Source organism: Pagrus pagrus (genome assembly GCF_965226575.1).
Source record: "Pagrus pagrus genome assembly, chromosome: 14".
Lineage (NCBI taxonomy): Eukaryota > Metazoa > Chordata > Actinopteri > Spariformes > Sparidae > Pagrus > Pagrus pagrus.
Genome location: NC_140198.1, coordinates 29,260,635 through 29,285,773, shown reverse-complemented (window position 1 = coordinate 29,285,773; position 25,139 = coordinate 29,260,635). Strand labels below are relative to the sequence as shown.

Sequence of the window (25,139 nt, the reverse complement as noted above, 5' to 3'; positions counted from 1 at the left end):
GGACATAGTTTAAGTTTAAAATACTGAAAACATGAACTAACCCTATCAACAGAGTGTAAAGAAGTAGCAGTTCTGGTATTATGTCCAAGATGCCTTTGTATTGCATTCCAGAGATATCTACTGCTCAGCGACCCGCAGCCAGGACGGCTGTCCCTTCTGTAATACATTCTGTAATAAATCCTCCTGGCCTGAGAGGTAATAGTGAGTCACTGCAGCCCAACTGAAGCAGGACAACAATTACTAATAACGTTAGCCATTGTCACCTGAAGCTAACATCTGCAGCCATAAATAATAACTGTTACAGCAAGCCCAGCTAATCAGCCAAGATCTGAGGAGGCACTGTCAGCTTTGCGTCCAACTTGCAGCACAGTCAATAAATGCCTTATCTTAAAACTGCCATGTGAAAACAATATTATTGTAGATTACAACAGACGTGTAAGGCACTGCAGATGGATAAATGTTTTGTTTTTGTAATGTTAATGTATTGAAAAGATGCAGCTTTTATTTTGTAGACTGTTGTAGTCTGATTATTGGAAGGTCTTTCTGAATAAAAGGGGAATTTAAATGATGAAAAAGTAGCCAAGTGCAGTAATATAGATCATTGATGATACCATACACTGAGATGCATCGCTATGCATCGAGAATCATTTTCATTCAAATTGCTGACTGCCGAATCTTGATCGAATGAAATCGTGAGGCCACCTCTAACAATATCAGTCAGTCATTTTTTTTCTCCTCCTTACCTTCCCAATGAAAATTTCTGTTCCATATTTTACATTTCAGATGAAAATTGTTCATTCACATTGTTATATGTTAAATACATGTGTGTTATATGTCATTGTTCTTGGGTAGGTAGTCGTATAATAGAAATACAAGATCTGAAATGAAGCTGGTATTGTGAGCTGGTCAATGATATTACTTAATGTGGTACAGTGGCTTCTTTGCAGTTCATCAGCTGCAGAATTTTTTTGTCCTTCAAAAGAACAGTATTTCTCTAGTTACTTTATTTTGCAACTGTCAATTTTGATTGCTCGGATATTGTCCACTGATATGAAAAGTTCTCTGAATATTGTAATAATACTAATACTACTACTACTAATACTACTACTAATAATAATAATAATAATGTTTTTTTATCCACTTTTCCACTCAGGTTTGGTCTTAATTTAATTTAAAGTGGTATTAAAAAGCCTTAAATTTAACTTGTTTATATATGAAGACCCCATTAGGAAGCCTTGCCATTTTTCTTCTCAGTTCAGAATTAATTCTGGAGTTTTGTTTAGCTTTCAGGTAAAATTGAAAAACAGCCAATACTCTACAATGCCTGTTGGCTGCATGGCCAAGTAGGGGGGCCTTCACAAACAGAGAGCCCAAAGGATGATGAGCAAAAGCCAAGTGAGAGTTGAGAGACAGAGGACAAGAACCACAGAGACAGAGTCCGAGTCAGCAGGTGTTTTATAGACTAGAGCTGTGTTTTGGAGGAAAGACGATACTTGGCGCTCTTTTACTGATCACTGAAGAATTTCTTTGTGTGGAAAGAGATTTTATGTTTATGAAAGAATTTAGTTTCTTCTGGTTTTCCCTCGTTGGTCCATGTTTTTTTAATTATTTGCGAATTTCAAAGAGGCTGATTCAAGTTAGCTTATCTTCTTGCTTTATGAAGTTTGACAGCAACCGGTCTGTTTTTGTTAACTTCAGGGGTGCGTGGTATGAATTTATATCCATTTATACAAATATTGTGAGAGCGCAGGCCTGTAAACATCAAAAATGGGAAACATCATGGAGTATATGTTTTCTTATATATTGTAGCACTCAGTCACACATACTGAACACTCTTGGAGTGTGTGAAGCCAATAATCATCTTTTCCTCCCTTATGTGTCTCTTAGTTATAGATTTATGATACATCTCATTTTGTATGATCAGATATACATAAAGTAAAATGAAAGGAGTTGTCTTGTTGGAGTTTTCACATCAACTGATAAAGCATGCACCGGTTTAAAAACAGTTAACCTGTTTGCCGCTTGTCTCCGCCCCTGTGCTGTTTAAGAGCAGCCACAGGAGAGAGAGAGGTGGTTCCCTTTCTCTACTCAGTGTTGCATTTAGCATAGAGTTGGACTGTGTCTAGAGAACAGAGAGAAGGAGCACAAGGGGGACATGTAATAAGAAAGAGATGGCAGCAGTAGAAGAAAGAACATCAACCTGACGTGCAGAGAGGTATGTGAGACATATCAGATGGTCATGAAAAACAAAAGAGAGATGAGGTTGAATCCAATAATGTAGAAATGTCTTTTTCTAAAAAAAATTGATTGTGATTTTGCATTTTGAATTAGATGATTGTCTAATATTTGAGGGAAATTCCCCATTTTTAGTTACCTTGGTTCACATGTATCAGCTCAGCCTTTATTTCTTTAGTAGTCCAACTCGTAGATGACGAAGAAGCACATCAGTATCAGAGAAAGAAGAAAGAGTTTGATGGAAGCGCAGCAGTTATCACTGGGGAACATGTTTTCTTGGAAAATACTGAAAAAATATTACGATATATTTAGTATTTTTAGCTATATTCATAGTACATCTATTCTTGCTTTGATGTGTAGAATACAGATTGTGCTGTCAGTGGTTGGTTGTGTCATGACAGAACTTTATTTGTTGATCTTCTCAAAGTGATCTCAAGTCATCTCAAAGATTAGCCAGCCACGCCTCAAGCTAGCGTTTTTTGCACTGTCAGGAAAAGCGGACTTGTCAACAGAGTGATGGGTTTTCAAATCCTGACATCCCCTTTGTTTTTTGCCAGGAGCAATTCAGTTCATGGCTTCAGACAACTCAGACTGGAAATCCAGATGGGTCATATGAAATGCACCACACAAACAAACTAAATAATGCAAATCAAAATAATTGCTGTGTAGGTTTGAGTTGTTCATTACATACGGTCTGGCAATAATTGCTTGATGATTGTGGAAATGTTGACGTGTTGCTCTGGTAACTTGACACTTGAATTGTGTTAGTATTGCATCTGTAGAGTGATTACATGTCACCAGTATGGAAACACATTGGGGACTTTATTAAAGTCATCATGGAAAGTTAAAAAGTAATTCTTCAATAGCATTTTCTACATATGTATGCATTGTTTGAGTGAAAATGAAAATGCCAAACTTATATTATAATTATCATTTTAATAAAGTCCTCTATGGGCTTCAATACACCATCTTAAGTTAAAAGAAATAGCAAAATCTCAGTCTGAAATATTACTAGATGTGCATCCAGTGCAATGTTTAGAGTTCATAATGAAAATCATCTACAATGCCACATTTGGAGTACAACTCTTCCATAAACACACTTTGTTTATCATCATCTTTTTTCATTTTACTGAAGTGAGAATATACAAGAAATTAAATCATGATTTTTTTACTTAACAGGGGACACTTTCAGTTTTAGTTCCGTCATCAGGTTGATCTCCTCTTTCCCATGAAGCACTGGAGTCTGGATGGAGACCTGGCTGTCACTCTTGATTCATTTTAATTTTGTCTTGCAGAGTACGGGCGTTTTGAGGCCAAAATCCATGACCTGCGGGAACAGATGATGAACCACAGCATGAGCTCTGGGTCAGGATCCCTGCGAACCAATCAAAAGAGATCGCTTTACGTGAGGTTGGTCTTTTTTTAGATTTTACTCTAGTTTTTTATGTTTAAGCTAAATTCGGATAAAATATAGAAAATGAAAAGCCATCTATTATAAGCTGTCCTGTATTTATGTAAAGATGAACACACATACATGTAAAACCAGGTTTGAAATCTGTGACTGAGAGAAACATTTCTTATTATAGCAACCCCCATGGACCAACAGTCACTTTTTCTCTCTGACCTGGTAAAGCTGTGCTTCTAGTCTCTCTCTGCCAAAAGAGACGAGACCTCACATGGAGCTATGACAACGAAACAGTCGGAATTTAGTGCATTTGCAGTACTAATCCTGATAATCCTGTCATCTTCTACTGAATAGGGCACTGTTTGATTATGAGAAGTCAAAGGACAGTGGCCTCCCCAGCCAAGGGCTGAGCTTCAGGTACGGGGACATCCTCCACGTCATCAATGCCTCCGATGATGAGTGGTGGCAGGCCCGTCGTGTTACCCCACAAGGGGACAGTGAGGAAATGGGTGTCATCCCCAGCAAGAGACGGTGAGCAGTGCACAGAAATGTGTTTCTAGCTGTGGCTATTCTAGATGTCTGTAGAATGATTTGTAAGTATAAAATAGGCACAATTGTTAGTCAGTGACACTGCAGTGCCATATCTGGAAAAAACTGTGATTCAACAGCAAGTGTGTCTTTATCAATTACTAGGGTGTGGCCTAAGCACACACCTACTGTACATTAGGATGACTTGACTCACAATGAACCCAAATCAAAAAAGCAGTCGAAATCTTTACACTTGCATAAAGGTGACCTGAGTGCATGCATGCACATATTCAGTGATGTTGCTAGGTTTTCAATGTAGTGAGTCCCTGAGAGCCACTCAAATGTGGGTCCAAAATATAATTTGTGATTTCTGATTAATTGTAGTGTTAAACTTGTGTTTAATGTTATATGGTTAGAATCATGGTTATATATTTGATGAAAATGTCTCTTAAAATTAAACAAATAAAAACAAATAAAATCACAAATCTGAAAACAAAACACTGGCACATCTTGTGCTGTCCCCTGACAGTTGATGAGTCAGTCGGTCAGAGACTGATTTTGTCATTACAAAAACAGAATAAAACATAGAAGCTTACAAAAATGCACAGGGATAACATCTCAATGAGGAATGATATATAAAGGGAACCATAAATATACTTTTAAATTAGCTGCCGCACTAGTTAAAAAAAATCCAACTGACAATGTGTCATGGTGTTTAACAGATGAGTGAAGCTGCAATTTGGGTGCAACAAATCCTAATCTGGCCAGGAGCAGGATGCACACTTTGACTTTCTCTGACTGTGTGGAAATCTGATAATTTCACATCACAGATGATGAAGAAAGGCGCTAAAACACAAGTCTGAGGCTGCAGGTAATACCAATCTGGGCTGATAAAGAAGTTTAGTGAGGTGCTGAACTTTAAAAAGATGAATAATCAATTATTTTTAGTGAACAGCCAAACTGCATTCACCCTATAAAATCCTGAGTCAGGTAGGCCTACAGCCCTATCACAACATCCTGATATACTTATCTACAAAATTCAAACAGACTAAATGGTGGTTTATTCTATGATTTCAACACAGCACGTCTCCTGAACAGCAAAGCATCATCCTTCATCATTGTGATGAGAGAATACAGAATCGATCAAGAGCTGATTATGCTTGACAGTGACCCAATTAGTTTATTAACCCACACCAAGTCTGTAGCTTTGATTGTTGAACTCTGTGTGTCAAGGATTTGTCTTTGTTGCAGCGCAAAGTATCACGTTACAATGACTGAGTCATGCACACAGTGCACAGATGGTCAGAAGCAATAGTGATTTCTCTGCGTCCTTCCAGAATTTAATGCGTCAGAGATGCATACCTAGCAACATCACTGCATATTTGATGCAAGCACATATAACATAGCTCACTAAAGACATCTTGATATTCCTGCACATACATAGTTTGTAGCAATGGCTGAGGAGAAATTTTAAGGTACTTGTACATGTAGACTTACTCTGTGTAGTGGAACATAGTGTCAGCATGAGTAATATCATTTCATCTCTTGGGTTGATACTGACTGACATGTCTCTTTGCTTGGCAGGGTTGAAAGGAAAGAGCGGGCGCGTCTGAAGACTGTGAAATTCAATGCCAAGCCAGGGTCATTTGATTCTAAAGGGGTAAGTGACTTTATGAGAGCTGCAAAGTGGCAATTTACCGCATTGATTTGATGACTCATAGTGTAGCTCACAAGTAACTGTGAACTTGCTGTGTGAAAGTTTAAGTCTTTACAGTCACTGCATGGCTTCCTGTGTAACCACATTTACCTGTGCCATATATGTTCTAGTGTTCTCACTGTTGTTTGATGTCCATTCATATTTACTTTTGATACTTTCAGGTTTTGTGCTAAATGTTCCACTTTTCATGCAGATATTTTATTGATACAAATGTATTAAAAATACAACCATATTATACCAATTTGAGAGCTAAACCCACCATAGCATATGTGAGATTTTTATTAAGTAACATGAACTTTAGGAGTAAATAATGTCTGAGCTTTGAACAACTACCACACTCATGCATGACTCAAAACTGTTGCTGTACAAAATTACACATAAGCAGCAGATTTTGTCTTCAACTGATTATATTCAGCATACTCATCATTATTTGAAGACTCATTCTCTAAAGTTCCTTTTTTCTTTCCATCACTGCATGTGTTTTTGTGTGCATATGACAATCTTATCTATGACTATACCCCGCTTATGTTACTATTCTCATAGCATGGTCTCTGTTTCTCACCTTGCTCTTACTTTAAATACCTCTTGTGCAATTGTGGCACATCAAGAAGTTCTGGTAGCTATGGTATTATTACCAAGAGGGTAAGGATGATAGTCTTACACTGCTTTTGTAGATGACAGGCCCTTTGAGAAGATTTCACAAAATTTTTTGGCCCATGCCAAAGTTTTACTGATTCCGACAATAAAAAATGATTCGAAAAAAATGATTTGTCATTATTCAAATCAGTCTTTGTTCGTGTACAGACGCAGAACTGCTGCTCAATCAAAACATTTAGTATATATAGCAATATAGAATCTATTCAGATATTTTATATCAAGTTATTAAGATTTAACTTTTTTAATTTTAAATTAATGTTACATCATATTTTTTTATTTTTTTGATTGTTTAGTCTATAACATGTCAGAAAATGGTAAAAAGGTAGTTAAAAATGCCCATCACACAGCAGTCCCCTTTAATTCAATCAGGTCTAAATCAAAACCAAACTCGATTGCCCTTTGTCACTCAATATGTAACTGTAAATAACTGCTTAACCATAATTTAAGATCAGCAGATCAATGATCCACAGACACTCATAGATACCAGCCACCTAAATACACCAGATTTCTTTCACCAAGATCCATGAAAAACAAAAATGTCACAAAGCACCCTATCACAAAAAAAAAAAAAAAAAGGAAAAAAGATCCTGGATCTGTCCCTTTATCCACACCAAAGTTAATGAGATTGTTTCTGGGCTGAGACCCATAAGTAAACTGCTTGGCAAAGCTAATAATATAAAAAAGACAAAAGCATTAAAACCTCACATTTTAGTAGCTGGAGCCAGCATATTAGCCTTTTTTGCTTGAAAATGACTTAAGATAATTTTAAAAACTGATTTAATCGTTTAACTAAAAATTAAACACAGCATCATTGTAATCATGATTAAATAACTAATAAAATAAAGAAAAATATCTACTTTGATAAAAAAAACAACTCAATATTTATAAATATTGAAGTAGAGTGAAAACAATTTCACGCTGGAATAACTAGAAACAGATTCTGCGTTCACTAGAGAACTTGAACTTCTTGACGTCCCACTTTCTGCAAAGCATTTGTTTTGTCTGCATGACCGTGACATATATACCTGTTTGCCCCATGCTTTCTCTCCCTTCACAGTCATTCAATGACAAACGTAAAAAGAATTTCATCTTTACACGAAAGTTCCCATTCTACAAGAACAAAGAGGGTGAGCAGGATGGCAGTGATTCAGACCGTAAGTAAGCTCACAACACACATGTAACTAGTAGTAGTTCAGAGAGTCAGTGTAGGTCACATGCAGAGCTGACAGGGGTCAACAGGTGTATTTCAGGGGCAGAGACTTCTTGGAGGCCTTTCCTGCTTCCTCTCATGATAATTTCATGTCTTTGATTTCTTTCGCTTTCTGTTGGATCACAATCAGAGATATTCTGGCTCGGATGCTGATCAGTCAGCAGGGAGAGAAGCCAAGTCAATGCTTTCATTTTTCCTGTTATATGTCCCCATTTGGGGATACTGTACAACCCAGTTTCCCTTCAGAGATCATTAAGGTTCAGCCAGCCTGCGTGCTATCATGCTGTATTTGCTCCCCCCTGCTGGCTGCTCAGTGTCAGGACAGAGACAGATCTGTGGGCCCGCAGCTCCCTCCGTTCATTGCCTCCAACCTTTTGCTTATGTTGCGGCTGTCCTCCTTCCTCTCTGTCTTCTGTTCTGGCACTCTTGGGACGGCTAATAGGACATCCTGGGAATGGGTGATGATGGGTATGGGACAAAGACATTCAGTAAGTTGGTCCAGGAATGATTCCTTATTTCTGTGTTATCCCCACGCTCTGAACTGTTGCATGCCGCGTTTGCTTGGTTTGTCCTGCATCCCAGTTTGCAGCATGCTATGAATCACAAGGGGTAACATGAGTCCTGAAAAATATTGTTTTTTATATTTAATTGTATATTTGATACAGTAATAGAAGTCATTTTGTAGAGATTCACTTTTTACATTTTTTTTTTATTATTTTATTTAGTACATTTCAAAGAGGCTGATTCAAGTTAGCTTACCTTCCTGCTTTATGAAGTCTGATGTCAACCAGTCCGTTTTTGGTTTTTTTCTTTTTGGGTGGTTATGATTTACATCCATTTATACACTTGCTGTGAACATAGGAAACATTTGGGCTGTTTGGTTGAAGTGGAACAGACTCTACAGGCCTCCTGTAGGGTTTTCACGTGCTGAACAGACAACATTTGTTTTTATCGTTGCACCCCTTACTGATGCATTTCTTCAGATGTTAATTATGTTAAATGCATGTTTGCATGACATAAACAGCCATAATGTTTTTTCTTTGCTTATGAGCATGTCGTCTGAAGTTGCCTTGTGTAGCATGTCACTATTACTTCTGATTACATTCTGAGGTACAGTATGTTGTAATTTGTTGTGTATTGTAAACATTTCAGTCATATGGGATATAGGCGTATATTGCCGTTTCTGCACTAGCGCTTTTGGCCACGCCGAGTCAAACCGAGCTGCGCTGATTTGCCTTTCCATCACCAGTTTTACTGTGCCGAGTTGAGCCGAGCCACACCAGCAATGGACCTGCTCCGGAGTAGGGCCAGGCTGCAGCCGCCCCGCTTCCAAGCGGGCTGCGGTGACATCTTGTGACTACAGCCAACCCATAGCTAACTCTCTCTACCTAAAATCCATTCTGAACTCACATCTGTGCAGGAAACCTGAGAGAAAGAGATTTTTTAAAAGTCAGCGTGTTCAGCTCTCAGTATTTTTGTAGCTTCTAACGGAATCTCTTTAGTTTCTCTCTTCCTGTTTGTTCTTTCAAACATCTGCTGTGTTTTACTGTTTCATCATTTTGACACCTTCAGGCAGGTAGACCAGTTGTGATGGAAAAGCAAAACCCCAGCCGCGCCAAGTCAAACCGAGTAGAGCCAGGCCGGCAGATGTAATGGAAAAACGGCATATGTCCATATTAATTTAAGTGAAAAATTTATTAAAAGTTGTGTTTCCTGCACCCATCACTTGATGAAAAGGGACAAAATATTTAAGTGTTTTTCAAATAATCTCATGCTAGTATTTTTATATTGTAACCATTTTGAATACACTTAACCACACCATGAGCTGAGAAAGAGAGTAACTGTTGTACAACAAAAAATTCAAATGATTTGTTAAATGAAGGTTACAATGAAGTTACAAGAACATCAAGTAACTTCGAAGTGATTAAAATCACCACCTGTTTTACAGCAGTTTATTTGCCAGGTATCTTTAAATTCTATATTACATTTTATGACATATTGTATGAAGTTTTCTGAGGTCCTGAATTCATTCAATTAGGAACCTGGAGAGTGAGAGATACTAAACTGGAGTTCAAAGTATGAATAAATGTTTAGAAATGAATGAAATATTTCTATAATATTTTCTTTTTCTATAATATAGTATTTGGTCTAATTTGAAATGTGGCAGTTCATCATGTGATTAATTTGTTTAGCATAAGCTTCCATCTTGTTGAACATCACTAAGATAGATCAAAGATTAAAAAAAAAAAAATTATTTATTATTATTATTATTATTATTATTACCATTATAGTTATAAGCTTACATGTACGATATGTTGTTTATGTCAGTAATGAGTATTTGTCCACATAACATTAAAAAAAAATGTCACTCCCCCCCCCACCCACCCACCCCCAGGGAGTCAGGAGGACGTGATTCTCTCATATGAACCTGTGTTGCGGCAAGAAAGTAAGTAGTCTACACTAGGGCAGTCACAATATCAGATTTTCACTGGTAATCACTGATCATTATGGCCAAAAGAATTCACGAGAAATTATTATCGCAAACACACAAACAACTGTAGCTAACATTAACTGTTACTGCAGCTTTTTCTTATTTTTCCGGTGTACGATGGTTGGCAACTAGTTGGCAACTTAAGGCGCATTACTGCCACCTACTGTAACAAAGCGAGAACAGAGAAAAAACAGAAACAACTAAAGAGGCGGTGGATTATTTAGATGATTTTAAAAACAGAAACAACTAAAGAGGCGGTGGATTATTTACATGATTTTATCATATGTCTATCATCAACACGATATCAATATTTCATTCTTTGAATATCAGTTATTGTCAGTACTGGTTATTGTGACAGCCCTAGTCTACACACACACAGTGAGTGAAATAATACAATTAAAACCCACATCAGGAATTATTAGAATAGCTCTGTGTTGTTTATTGATCACAAGAGGGAGCGTCAGTATTTGACAGCCTGAGAATGAGACTCTATAATCAACTATCTTTCTTTAGAATGAATTTAAGACTTTGCCTACATATCACAGTACTGCTTTAATTGTCCAACTTAAAGGATAACTACCGTTTTTTACAACCTGGACCTTATTTCTAGCAAAATATATGGTCATTTACTCACCCAGATAACTTTGGTGTCATTTGGCGTCGTTCGGACGAAATTAGATCCAGTGTAGCGCCGATATATCCATATAATGCGAGTGACGGGGCATCGACACACAGCCTCTATATAACACATTATCTGCCACGAAACTAGTTCATTTCACCAATATTTTGTTACGATACGCTAGTGCTATTCCCCTCTGAGTCCGGGCTCGTCTGTTGTCAACATCCGGGGTCTGTAGGTTGACCTACTACCTCTGACCTGGAAGATGTCGTCTCTGAGCTGCGCGCGCACCCGCGACAGCCCGGCTTGTTTACCTGTAGCTGCTACTGCTAGTTTGACCCCGGATGTTGACAACGGACGAGCCCAGACTCAGAGGGGAATAGCGCTAGCGTATCATAACAAAATATTAGTGAAATTAACTAGTTTCGTGGCAGATAATGTGTTATATAGAGGCTGTGTGTCGATGCCCCGTCACTCGCATTATATGGATATATCAGCGCTACACTGGATCTAATTTCGTCCGAACGACGCCAAATGACACCAAAGTTATCTGGGTGAGTAAATGATCATATATTTTGCTAGAAATAAGGTCCAGGTTGTAAAAAACGGTAGTTATCCTTTAATGCATGCACACACACAGGCTTGCTTCTCCTTTCTGTTTGTCTCTCCTGTCAGTTGTCTTTTTTACAAGCAACATTACCTGCTTTCTTTGTCAGCAATACATTTTATAAGGTTGCTCAAAATAACACACCTCACATTTACGATTGTTTCACCTGCAATTTCGTTGTCATAAAAGCAGGTGAGTTCTGCGTAAGGGGAAGCTTGTTGTTAATTATGTAGCCAATCAAAACCAAAGTGCACTGAGCAACATCACAACAACCAGGTAAACGTACAAGTTTGTACAAAACAGCTGCATAAGTAGGCCTACATTTAATAGGAGAGGTCACATCACAATCAGTGAGTTTACAGGACAGATGATATAACGGAGCATCTCTCTGTCTGCAGAGCATGTGTGAGTGACAGTAGATGGGAGGGGAAGAGCTAGGGCTGATTGTCACCTAGTTAAATCGATTGCAGATGGCGTTCTCTCAGACAGATTAAAAAAGATTAAAAGTATAAAATGCTAAAGATATACTGCAGGCAAATCATATGCTCATGTCTATGTCCGTGGGCAGCCTGTTGGCGACCCCTGCTTTATAATAATAAGTTGTATCGTGTATTGACTGAATCCCACCAATCAGGCCTAGGATTTCAGGTCAGTGTATTTTTATTCTTCACGGTGACAACTATGTAGTTTGTATGTTGCTTCTATCAATTCTGATGCTGTGTGCTGAAGAGACAGGAGAGAGCTAGCTCAGCAGGAATGTCATTGACTTTGGTCCACGATTGTCCATATCTCGTTATCCATACTTGGTATTCAAATTTCTGTTGTATACTTATGCATATGTCTTGCAAGCACGAGAACTAAAGCTCCCCTGCCCATACAACTTATGATAAAAAACCTTCATAGAATTTACCTTTATGCAAAATAATCATGAACTGTTGTCTTTTAAAGAATTTTTTTAGAAATGCAGTTTTTCCTTGTCTTTTCCTTCCAGTTCACTATGCCAGACCTGTCATAATCCTTGGCCCAATGAAGGACAGAATCAATGATGATCTGATATCAGAGTTCCCAGACAAGTTTGGCTCTTGTGTGCCACGTAAGTAGTTAATGGAAACAGAGCAGGAATTTATTTCGAATTGTTCACAGACAACAGTGAAACAAAAAACATGTGAAATTACAGGTTGTTTTCATGCATTACATAATAGCTCGAGCATGACATGATGGTACTGACAATGAGTAGAAATGGTGAAATCATTGTCTGTGTTTATCAGTGTGTCTACCTGCTACTAAGTCAGTCATTAGTCATAAGCCTCATTGCACGCCAACATCACCCACTCATCCCACTAGTGTTCTCTAATGTACTGCATTTATCACTTTAAATCACTGAGGGCTGTTGGTCTTTAAAATACTTAGAATATCTAAATAAAAACAAATCAAACAAAAAAATGTGAAATGCAAAACACACAGTTAAATGTATTTCCTTTTTAAGGAGTTATTAAATAGAAAACATATAACCATATAATCTTCAATAACCATGCCTAATCAAAAAAGCTTCATTGCATGTCCTGTTAAAACTAATAACAGCCATTGTTGCACATAAAGCCATTTATCCAAAGACTGACAGCTACAGTTAAATACTTACAGTTACAGCTATATTTCACAGCCGTCGAGTGGCAGTAAGAGCTGATAATGTGGCCTTTGTGTGTGTTCTCCCATTCACACTGACACACACTGCTGGGATGTGGGTACGTTGACAGATTTCAGTAGTCAACTGAAATGTGACATATAAACTTCTGTTAAGCTGTGATGGGGTTCATGATTTCAGTCACTGAGATGGCTGTTGGAGGGACAACTCGACCATTACTCTTAATTTGACCAACCTTAATCAGTATTATTACTCACAGCTTTCCACACACCACTCTGTAACTGCAGGCTCTAATCTCTGACACAGTGCTAACGGAATGGTATTTTTGAATGCTGCTTATTTACGGATAAAAATCTCTAACATCATGGCACCTAACCTATTCCCAGACTCACCTTTACTAGATCATCCCATTCCTCTGTGCCTTATGTAATGTGTCCTTCATCAGCCAAAGCAGATTTTATTTTGCATGTTTTAATTTACCCATCTCTTTTATTTCAATGTACCTTTTAAACCATATAAAGCTGCCAACAGTTCAGAGCACCAAGGTAAGTGAGCGGATAATCTGAGTTGACTTTGTCATCCCTTTATGTAGAAAGTGAGTCTTATTTATCCCCTTTACTTCGTTTAAGCTGTTGGATGTCCTGTTCATGTGGCATAAGCTAGAATTTGTTAGTGTGTTGGACACTAGTGTTCAGACAAAAGTCCACTTCCTGCCTTTGTAAAAGCATCCATTATCAGACATCTTCTTTTCTTTAAAGATATCCAGTGAAATTTGCTCAAAAAACTGTCTAGAACATTGTGTTCTCCAATTAGGAATTGTTTCTTTGCTAAAGCTCTAACGCCTTCCATACTTAATAACATATACGTGGAGATTCCACCTCATCTGTGTATGTTATCTAATTAATTAAATAAATGAAAAAGTCAACAAAGGTGCTTTTCCATGAATGGGGGAAGAAAACGTGTGACACCATTTACTGTCCTGTTTCGCCGTTTGCTCTTTTGTGCAAATTTCATGACAAGCACTTAAATATGTGAGTGGATATCTTCAAGATAAATGTGTACCACAGTTAGCTTCAGTATGTTTTGCCATGAACAACTGAACAAACTCTGGTTGCTACTAGGTCAGATTGGCAGGATTGTTTTTCCTGAAGAAATAATAGTTACAGTAACACTATTATTTTTGTGATGAAAGAAGCATTAGCACTGACAATATCATCTCCATAATGGTTTGTGTGGTAATTACAACAAGGTATCTCAACTAATTTGACAATGATGTACAGTGTTAATGATTATGTAGAGCATTGCTATGTGTATTATAGACTTCAGTGAGATTGAAAAGGAAATGTTTGTGTTTGTTGTAAAATAACTACTAAGTTGTAAAAAGCATCTTGTCCTCCTTGCACCAAAGATACCACTCGGCCGAAGAGGGACTACGAGGTGGACGGGCGAGACTACCACTTTGTGATGTCCAGAGAGCAGATGGAGAAGGACATCCAAGAGCACAAGTTCATTGAGGCGGGACAGTACAATGATAATCTGTATGGAACCAGTGTCCAGTCTGTAAAATATGTGGCCGAAAGGGTGAGGCTCTTCCCTTGTTTATAAAAGCTGCACCATATATAAACAAACACTATGTATAGAAGTTCTTGTATTGTAAGGCCCATACAGCTCATTTATGTCAACCTGGTTGGTGTATGATTTCTATACCACAGGGAAGTGTAACATCCTTCTGTGGATGGAGCTTTTACTTGATACACTTAAGCTCATCAGATTTACACCATGTGAGATTTGTTTTAAGATTTAAAAAATCTTGCATTATGCAGCTTCGATATTATAGCCTGAGAGATCAGAGTTTGTGAGTGTGATCTTAAGTGGTGCATCTCTTGTAAATTCATGTCTGTCTCAGGGGAAACACTGCATTCTGGATGTGTCTGGAAATGCCATCAAACGACTACAAGTAGCACAACTCTATCCCATCGCCATCTTCATAAAACCTAAATCTATTGATTCATTAATGTGAGTATTCATTTTGTCTTGTATTACAAACCACATAAAGCACTAATTAGCTTCTAATAACACTTCTTTCTGTAATACTACATTCTTCCACTAGCTCTCATGTTCACTGTACATTTTATTGTATATTACTGAAAGGGTTTATTAAAATTTTCAACACTTTAAGGAGCAATTTGTGAGACATTGCCAGAATTTTAGTTTAAAACATTCGAAGAAACAACTGACATTATCAACAAGGTTTGAAGAAACAACAGATTTGGCTTCATGTCAAAGATCTTTTAATGAGTTTACTGAGTAGCATGCTAACCAGCTACCCCCAGCAAGTCCTGTTCTTGTAATACCACCTTATACCTCAAGAGGTGATAGTCAGATAGCCCCTATAATTGCAACTGGAAGATGTATGTAGCAACGATTTTACCACTTAGTAATAAGTCAGCAAAATAAACTCACAAAATGTGAATAAAGGCGATATTTTTACACCTACAAAAACAGAAAAATACAACCATGCACCGTCTTAATACACACTTCATTCAAACTCAACATAAACAAACAAAACTCACCAGAACAATCTTGGTTTGTCTCCACAATCACTTCTGGTTTGGTCCAAAGAAATCCTCAGTTCACAGAGTAAGATGTGAAAATATTCTGGCTCTACATGCCGTTTTCACCAGTTGCTGATGCCCAACTCTCTCTCTCTCGTCTGCCGCTTCATGCCTCTTCTGTCCTTGCTTGCAGTGTCTTTTTGTCATCGTCATAGTCTTAAATTGGAGCCACTATAAATCACCTACGCACTGTACCCCCGTCTTCAAATTGACATTTGTTGGTCTAAGAGGCGGTGTTCAGTCATGTTCACTTGAAGGTGGATGTGCCTGGTTGAGCTGAACGTGGTTGACCGTGCAGACTTCTGTCAGCTAATAGGGTGACTGGCTCCACAGTTAACTACTACTTGGTAATGGCTGCTAATCACCACAGCCGAAATTGCTACAGCAAAGAATATAGTGAGCAGCAGTTAGCGGTTATGCTGTCCCCTAAAGTTTTGAAGCTGCCTCTGAATTCTGGCTATTTCTTACAAATTACACCTTTCAAAAAAGTGTTACTCCAAATTTTGTTCACAGTTGAAGCTGAAATAAAAATCATGCGTGTGATGATTTGTGTCCTTTGACTCTGTGCAGGGACATGAATAAGAGACTGACAGAGGAACAAGCCAAGAAAACATTTGACAGGGCTATGAGGCTGGAGCAGGAGTTTGGTGAATTCTTTACAGGTAGGATATTAATAAAAGCACAAACAGAGAAGAATTCTTCTATATTCAGCTTGTCTGTTACCGTCACTCACTGCTCAAACAGTATTTGAGCACACAAAGCTAGCTGGGTCCTAGATTAAACACAACTGCTGCTTTAAAGGCTCTTCTTCCAACTTAACACAGAACAGTAGTGAGAATGGTGTGCTCACACGGCAGCGTGCAGATGCTAAAATTAGTATTGTAAAGAGGTTTTCTTACGTTGGCTTACTGTCACGTTTCTTGACATTTTTTGTGGACTACAACACTTTACACACTTTCCATCAGCTGGGGGGTGAGGAGCTAATGACTGAATTTAAACTTTTTGGGTGGACAGTTCCTTTCACATTGCCTTTCAGCATCTTAAATCCAACTCACTGACCACGATCAGTCAAAATGAAATGTGTAACCATTTTATGTTTGAAAGACAAGGTCATGTATTTTTTTTTAATATGATAATAGCATTTTTTTTTTCTGATGGCAAGAGAGTATGTTTATAGAAAGCACAGACAATGTGACGAAGAGGCTCCTTTTTTACCCTACCAGTAAGAAATCTCTTAATCCTGTACATGGGGGCTTTATATCATTGAGGCTTCAGGAGTGGATAGGAGCATGTGCAACTGTAATGATTTAAACTTAAATGTACCTGCTTCATACAAAGTTGTATAGTACATAAATAGTTCCCTTTGCTTTGCAGCCCTGGTTCAAGGAGACACCTTAGAGGACATTTATAACCACTGCAAACAGGTCATAGAGGAACATTCAGGACCCTATATCTGGATCCCCTCAAAGGAGAAACTATAATAACTCATCATCCTGGAAGGGAGCCTGGACTGCTAGAAACTAGTAATAACTTGTAACATATGATAACTGTATGGCAATGAATAGTCTTAATAATTATTGTGAATATGTTTGGTTTTTTTTTCTTTGGTTTTTTTTTCTTTGTTTTTTTTCTTGTCTTTCATTTGGTTATTGCTTCATTTTTCACTCAACATGAATGTTCCTGAATGTAGACCACAAGGTGTTAGGAAATTTAGGTCTTGAGACATGAACCGTTTGTATATTTGTTGATTTTAGTTTGAACAAAAACGAAGAGAAATGTAATCAAAACTAAATAAATATGGGGTATGTGTCCACATCGGCAAACTGAAGGTGGCATACACAGCGCAGCTTTCATTGCTTCACTAACATAGAAAGGAAAGTAGGTATTCCAACTGTGCCACCCTTCCTTTACACTGCAACAACTAGTAAATAATCATATGAAATTTGATGTTTTGTCTGATTTTGCATCTGTGCATCTCCTAAACACAGCTTGCTTTGTGTTTGTTTACATGGTCTGTTCTTCTTTGAGTTACTGTTTCTATTTCTGACATTTTGTTTAAACTTTATTTTACCAGGAATTCTCCCATTGAGATTCTGAATCTCTTTTACACGGGAGTCCTGGCATTACATTGAGGATATGTGGATTATTTACTGTAAGATTTTTTTTTCATTATTTAAAAGCAGACATTTCTCATCCAGCTGTTGCATTGACAATGACAAGTAAAGGGAGAAAGCTGCTATCGGCAACAGAGATGTAACACTATATTTTGCTACTTTAATTGCTAGAGGGCACAAAAGCACAGAATTATTTATTATTGAAAATATAACTTTGGTTAAAAGGTCATTTACAGAACTTATTTTATTTGAGTGATGCAGTATGTTGTGACTGTGTTAGGGTGGATGGTAAAATAATGGTGAAAGAGACATTTGATGTTCACAATGTTTTTTAGACTGAGAGAGTAAAGGTTGGTCAAAGTAGTGATTAAGTTTAATACTGAAACACATTTTTGTCTTTTGAAACTAATAGCAGAAAGTGAATAATAGAAATAAAAACAAAGGACCAATACTTTTTGAAAGTACAAAATGATCTGGCAGAAAAGCCAAAACCAGAGCAGGCAGAAAATGAAAGGAAAGTTAATGTAGAGATTGCATAAAATGCAGTTGAGGATCAGATATGAATATTCTGTAGCAACATTAAAGAACTATTAGAGGGGGATTCCAATATTTTCATTCCTAAGCCCTATATTTACATGTTTTAGTGTGTAAATGATTAATGTTTATCAAAGTTTTTGAAATCGGTCCAGTAGATTGACACAGCTGCAATGGCTGATTAAAAATCCTTTGGGGCAACAAAGTTATGTCCACCAAAAGTGCTTGTTTTTGCCACTGACATGCCGAGTTTGTTATTCTAAGTGTCTGACAACATTATTGAAACCATTCCTACAGAGCGAGACCTTGTTTCAAAACGTTTTTAAACATCTAAATATGTTTTAATAACATGTAAATATAGGACCCAGCTTCAAAAATACGAGAATTCCCCTTTTAAGGATTTGAAAAACTTAAAAGGTGAGTTTTTCACTTTGAAGAGGATACTGATTCAGATGGGTTGTTCTCCTCAGATAGGGTTTTCCAAAGTCATAATGAGAAAGGTCTGATAGTAATGATTGGATTTATTGAGAACACACAGTGTGACCCGAGTCTGCTCTCTGGTTCATATACAATTTCTATACAATGTCTTGGTGTTTCTCCAGACAGTGTTTCCCTGTTGAGCTGCAGCTGAGAGCTAGTAACACAAAGCAAGATTTTTTTTACTAAAAGACATAAGTTTCAAAGATACCCAACTGATTCGTCTATTTTTATTCCCCATAAGTTCTAGTGAAAATTAATTTGGAAGGGATCTCTTAATGTCCAGTATGAACAGGAGGAATGATTACAGCAAGAAAAATCTGTTTCATTGCTGGCACCTGACTAGAGAGACAGTCTTGAAAAATGTGAACCTGTCCTTAAGTTGTTAGATATTAAAATGTAAACGTTTAAACATACTGATCATGGACATGGACATACAGTATTAGTCATTGGTCACCTCAGCCTAAAACAGTAATATTGACCCTCAGGTGGCATATCAGTGAGGCCTAATAATTACATCTCCTGACTGTGGTTCAAACAGAAAGCTGTTTGGGAGGTACATGTAATAACCATCATTTACAAATGGTAAATTAATATAGAATTCAACTGTAGTTAATAGTTATTTCACTGTTTACAAACAGTGAAATGCTGTAAAAACAATGTATTAAGTAATTGTTAATTATGAAGTTGCTACTGATGTTAATAATTTCTAAATGGTTAATAAATACTGTGTCGTTCATTATTTGGAAGTTACAACGGATGTTTAGAAACCACTACAATGTCTTAATAAATGGTTTATGAAGCATTATATTGAACATTGAAACAACATTGAAATAACTATTAACTTAAGTTTAATTAACTATACATTTACCATGTATAATTATTATTAAGTGTTACTAGCTGTTTTAATAGCTACAGTCATGGCTGACCTCCTCTAAGATGCCATGAGACAATTACAATCTGACTTATGAGATATTTCTGAGGTGGAAAGAAGGCTTAGCAAATCCATTCGAAATCACTTGAAAACCCTTAAATGCTCAACAGAACACCTGATAGAATAACAAGGACTACCATGGATCAGCTTGAGAGAGTCAGGAGGCCTTAATGAAGCAGATGTATTACCATTTGCTCAGGACATCAGGGCTCATCCACTTCTAAAACAGACGCTTAACTGATCCAGCACGATACAATATATCCACCAATAGTTTACTCACCAGTGGGTTGCCTTGTTTGAAAGGGCATACAATTTATTACCTCGCTTTGTTAAAAATATTATAAATAAAAATCCATCATTTGCACTTGAAATGACTAATGCATCTACCAGTGTGATAATCTTCCTGTTCATTTTAACTGCAATGCCATTGGTTGTTAGATTCCCATGACACTAATTTGTGAGTGACATATATATTCTAGTATTCCTGCCATTTAATTTAGACAGCATGTTTCACCCAACCTGTTCTCAAGTATATATAGTAGTGACATTAAATGCAGGTGTGTTTCTAATCAATGGGACATTTCAAAAGTGCACTTATTTCCCTTTTTTGATAAGGAAAATAGGCACTGTATGATACCAGTAATTAATACAGTTTTTAAATCAAATATAAATCAAATCCACTGATTATTGTTTAAGATGGCACAGTGAAATCCAAGAAGACTGACCCCTGACCTGTTTGAATGGACCGCATACTGTACCTGCAGTAGTTGATAAGCACTTAAAACACATGCCATTTCTGAAACAAGTGTGTGCTTTGAAGTTGAAAATGTTTTTATGTATGGAAAGGATCATATTTCTATTGTCCCTTTTCATAGATTGGTTGAGATTACTTGCTGATGGAAAAACACATATTTTCAGCACTGATGTGTGTGAATCAACACTAGTGTTTCCTTTCATTTTTGCAATATGTTTCAAGACATCTGCCATCATTCTTTTGCAAGTTTTCCATAACGTATTGGTCACCACTTGCCTTAACAGAGAAGGTTTACTGTATAGCAGAAATTCAAGCTTATAAATGTTTTTTTGAGAATAGAACATTTTATTTAATCCTCCTTCACATGTAAACGTCAGTGAAAGAAGGCAGAATCAAATCTAAATGTCAGACTGAGGGCGTTGTTGCCTTGTACTGATAAAGTTAAAGGCTGAAGAGATATTTTATATTATGTCATTTAATCTTAAAAACAAGCATTTCTGTGTCAGCAAAAAAAACCAAAACATTTTCATCAATTATAACGAGACACCTAGTATTTTGACCCTTGTTTTGGCTAGTTATTGGCCAGCAACATGATGAGATGTAAAAGAAAAAAAATGTTACATTCATACCGGCTTGATATTAATGCTAAATTTAATACAGTACATCCGAAGTCATTGTGAACATTGTAACACATGATATTACATGATACAGGCCAGTGGGGATTTTTTTGTGTGGAAATGTAAAGGATGTTTGACCTATGCATGTTGCAACAGTCTTCTGTTTCCTGTGGATGTGCAATATCAACCCAAATGAAGCATTGGGATACTTGCTGTCTTTAAGGACATGATCAAACTGCAGATTTGAATCATTCAATCAGACTTCTGTCTATTTTAAACTTAAATAAAAATACTGTTGTAAGAGCTGGTGTCCAAGCAAAACTTTGTTAAGTCTTAAATACACGGTTCACCAGAAGGAAGTTGTCCACAAAAACACTGACAGTGGAAGTGGAAAACTGTGGTGAAACAATGTCCATTGTAAGCTGGTTTTCAGAATGATTTGTGTTCAACACAGTACAGTTGATGCATGTTTTCATCTATTTGCACCCTCCATTGGCTTTTCAATTGGTCCAGTTCAATGATTTACCAGTGATGACTACAGTATGGTGGGACATGATAATTCCTGATCGTGAGTTGGTGAGCTTCGCCTGAACATTCCACTAAACAACTGACCTGCATGGAGTGATAAAATTGAGATGGGATGTTAAAGGATATTTTATATGGAAATTAAAGCTACATTTCTCAGCCACATTTAGAGGTCAGGCCCTGACATTTTAGAATTTACAGACTTTTAAAAAGGCAACACCTTAAGTGGGAAACAGCTAACATGCTAGATTCAGTCATGTTGGCGATGATGGTGTTGATGAAAATTAATGTTTGCATTTTAGAATATATTCCAGGCAGTGATTGAAATATTCATTTTCAAAAGCTTAAAGCCTTAGAATGTAACTTCCTGGAGGATGATAGTTGTTTGCTGAGTCCCATCACTCAATACATTTTTATATAATTTCTCTGTTAAACCCTTACACTTAAAATGTGCTTGTTTGATATACACTATTTTACACGTATTAATTAAGGAGTACAACACAAATAGTAATGTGTGTTTCTACTTTTTATATTATAATATAAATATAATATTACTAATTTGACTGATGTGTGGAGGCCTTCTGATAAATTGAAAATATGTGTTACGGGTCCCAAGGTTGGTACCACAGCAACAAAATACAGATCTGTAAAATACAGAAAAAGTTCAGCAGCAGTGAAGACATGGAGTGCTCAGTTCTTTGTCCAGATTGCAGCGGAGGTGTTTTGGCGGAAGTTCCCACCTGAGACATATTTCAAGACGATCCACCTGGGTGCAGCTTACATTTACTGTGTTACTCCACAAGACATATGAAGAATAGAATGACGTGACTGTCATCTAAATTTTTTTTTGTTATTTTGATCATATTAAACCCTCAAAATCAAAAGGAAATTACTTTCCTGCTGTTTAAATTAAATAAACAAGAATTTGGTGTACCACACACTCCCCGCCAAACACAAGTGGCTCCCGACACTTGTAATCAATAACAGAACTTTAAGGTTCCCCTTTAACCTTGCAAAGTCTTAATAATATACCAAACATCAAACAAATATGGATACCCAACATCTGATGTCATGTTGCTCAAGAAAACTATGTGTAAGTATACGATGTCAGTAGGCTACTCAATAGCAATGGATGGGATAGGTGTCTGGTTGGTATGGGAGGGATGATAGGTGTGGATTGGAATGGACAGAAGTAAGACTGTGGATACTGATGAGTGTAAACTGCGGGCTATCACACTGACAATGAGGCGTGGCTGGTAGGTTGGCTGACCAAGGGAGGTGTAGGTTAACATCTGGCCTGGGCGTCTATTTCTGGTAGACCTTCTCAGTGAAGACTCAGTGTCTGGTTAAGTCTGCTGGACCGCTCTGTCACGGCTATTAACCTGCAACAAATCCTGTTCCTCGTGAGGCTGAGGTTCATCAGTACTTGACTCACTTTAATGTTGTCCTTGTTCCTCCTCAATGACACTTTCTCTTTCAGATGCATACTCAACAGGAAGGGTTTCCCCAAAGTGAGCGCATATCTGCTCAGGATGGTTTTGTGTCTCACTGGTAATCCTTTGGTATGGTATGGCATTTTCATCTCTTTGTGTTTCCCTTGGTATTTGCAGCCAGTCCTTCCTCTTCTTCGTCTGATTCGCTTGTTTCATGGTTCTGTTGCTGTTCGTTTGTGCTCAGTAGCATTGTTGATCTTTTATTCCTCCTTTGTGATCTCACAGGTGTGTTTTCCGCTTGTGGCTCTACAGGTAAGTCGTTTACTTGGAGCAATAAGTTTCAGTGGAAAGTGCGGATGGGACGACTTCCCGTCTCAGGGCTCACCTTATAGACTGGGTTATCACCAAGTTGCTCTCTGACAATGTAGATCGTCTTTTCCCAATAGGGTTTCAGTTTGCATGGACCTCCTCTTTTGGTGACATTGTGGACAAGGACTCTGTCTCCTAGCCAGAGTTACACCTCTGCTCTTTCTGTCATAATAATATTTGCCTTTAGCACTTGCCTGTTGACTGTTGGTGTTTGCTATCCTGTATGCCTCGATCATTTTCTGTGCCCACTGTTCTGCGTACCCTCTTGCTGTGTTTGTTTCTTCTTCTGCTACCAACCTGAAGAGTAAGTCGACCAGAAGACAAGGATGGTGACCATACAACAGGTAGTATGGAGCCTGTTGATTCATGCAAGGTACAGTTGTACACATGAACGACAAGAGGCAGGTGATCCTTCCAGTTCTCTCTCTCCTTGTCTGCAGTCGGCAGTTCAGCACAGAGTGGACAGGAAGTCAGACATTGAAACAACATAACATCCGGTTAATTTTCATAATAAAACACTCCGTGTTGATGCCAGCACAAAAATCTCAAAAAAGAGACAAATCCAAGCACTTCTTCTAATCCTTTGGTTGGGAACACTAACCTTTTGTCTGTTTTTAATACGTATAGCTGCAGTTACCACGGGAACTCCTTGGTCTCTCAACTCCAGCTTTCTGGCTGGGCTGCGCCGTGCTGCGCACAAAACGCAGCTGGTGGGGGTTGACAGATGAGGGAGCACGGAGCAAAACTGTAGTGAAGCCGTTCCGCAATGTATGTGCAACCAGTGGAATTCCTGGGTCAGGCTGGAAATTGCTGTGTCATTGAGAGAGAAATGTGGAGAAAACTGAAAAAACTTTTTCAACTTACTTCCATTGTAAATTATTTTATTTTTTTTTAAAAGTTGTATAGCTGAAAAGGCAGAAAGGCTGAAAGTTCTTAAAAAGCTGGACATTTTGATAGCTGAACGGTTTCTCTAGTTGAACGTATGCTGAAGCAGTAGCAGAAGTAAATTTGAAAAATTCCCCGTAAGAATGAATGGGCAAAATTTTGCAGAAAAAGCTGAATATTTCCAAATGTATAATAGACAGAAAAGCCAAAAGGAGAAGCCATAATGTCCTCAAAAATGTGAATATTTTGATAGTTGAATAGTTTCTGTAGCTCAACATTTTTTAGGAGGAGAAGGTGCTAACCTGAGCAATTTCAGTAGGGTCCTAGCCCTTTGGGCTTGAACCCTAATAAATAGAGTGTGACAGATTTAAAGTAGATGAAGACTGTCCAGATTTGTCCAGTTGTGCAAAACGTTTGACCTGGATTGTGCAAGGTTGCAATAGATACTGATTTTGCAATGCGCAAAATAAGAGCATCTGGTGAGTAAAACTTACATTAATGTAATGTAAGTGAAGGGGGAGGAGGGGGGTCGGTGTCAGTGGGGGTCATGGGGGGTCAGTTGCAGATGGGAAGAAGCTGTTGTTCTGGCGAGAGGTTTTGGTCCTGATGGACCGCAGTCTCCTGCTAGAGGGGAGAGTCTCAAAAAGTTTGTGTCCGAGATGGGAAGGGTCGGCAGCTATCTTACCTGCACGTCTCAGGGTCCTTGAGGTGTGCAGGTCCTGGAGGAATGCCAGATTGCAGCCGATCACCTTCTCAGCAGAACGAATGATA

At 37.8% G+C, this 25,139-nt stretch overlaps 1 protein-coding gene across 23 annotated transcripts in view; it reads left to right on the top strand.

Moving 5' to 3' along the window:
• dlg2 (discs, large homolog 2) overlaps positions 1-21,459 on the top strand; it is a 355,738-nt gene extending 334,279 nt beyond the window's left edge. For 22 of the 23 annotated variants that reach the window (XM_084373899.1, XM_084373897.1, XM_084373882.1 and 19 more), the window contains 10 exons: positions 3,531-3,645; positions 3,995-4,171; positions 5,753-5,828; positions 7,600-7,696; positions 10,148-10,198; positions 12,461-12,562; positions 14,520-14,692; positions 15,018-15,127; positions 16,297-16,388; positions 17,101-21,459. In XM_084373899.1, the coding sequence (XP_084230025.1) occupies positions 3,531-3,645; positions 3,995-4,171; positions 5,753-5,828; positions 7,600-7,696; positions 10,148-10,198; positions 12,461-12,562; positions 14,520-14,692; positions 15,018-15,127; positions 16,297-16,388; positions 17,101-17,207 (1,100 nt within the window). In that variant the 3' untranslated portion in view covers positions 17,208-21,459. Of the gene's footprint in view, positions 1-3,530; positions 3,646-3,994; positions 4,172-5,752; positions 5,829-7,599; positions 7,697-8,194; positions 8,241-10,147; positions 10,199-12,460; positions 12,563-14,519; positions 14,693-15,017; positions 15,128-16,296; positions 16,389-17,100 lie in introns of all 23 variants that reach the window. The other variant, XM_084373896.1, reaches the window with a different exon arrangement.
• Positions 21,460-25,139: the final 3,680 nt, after the last annotated feature.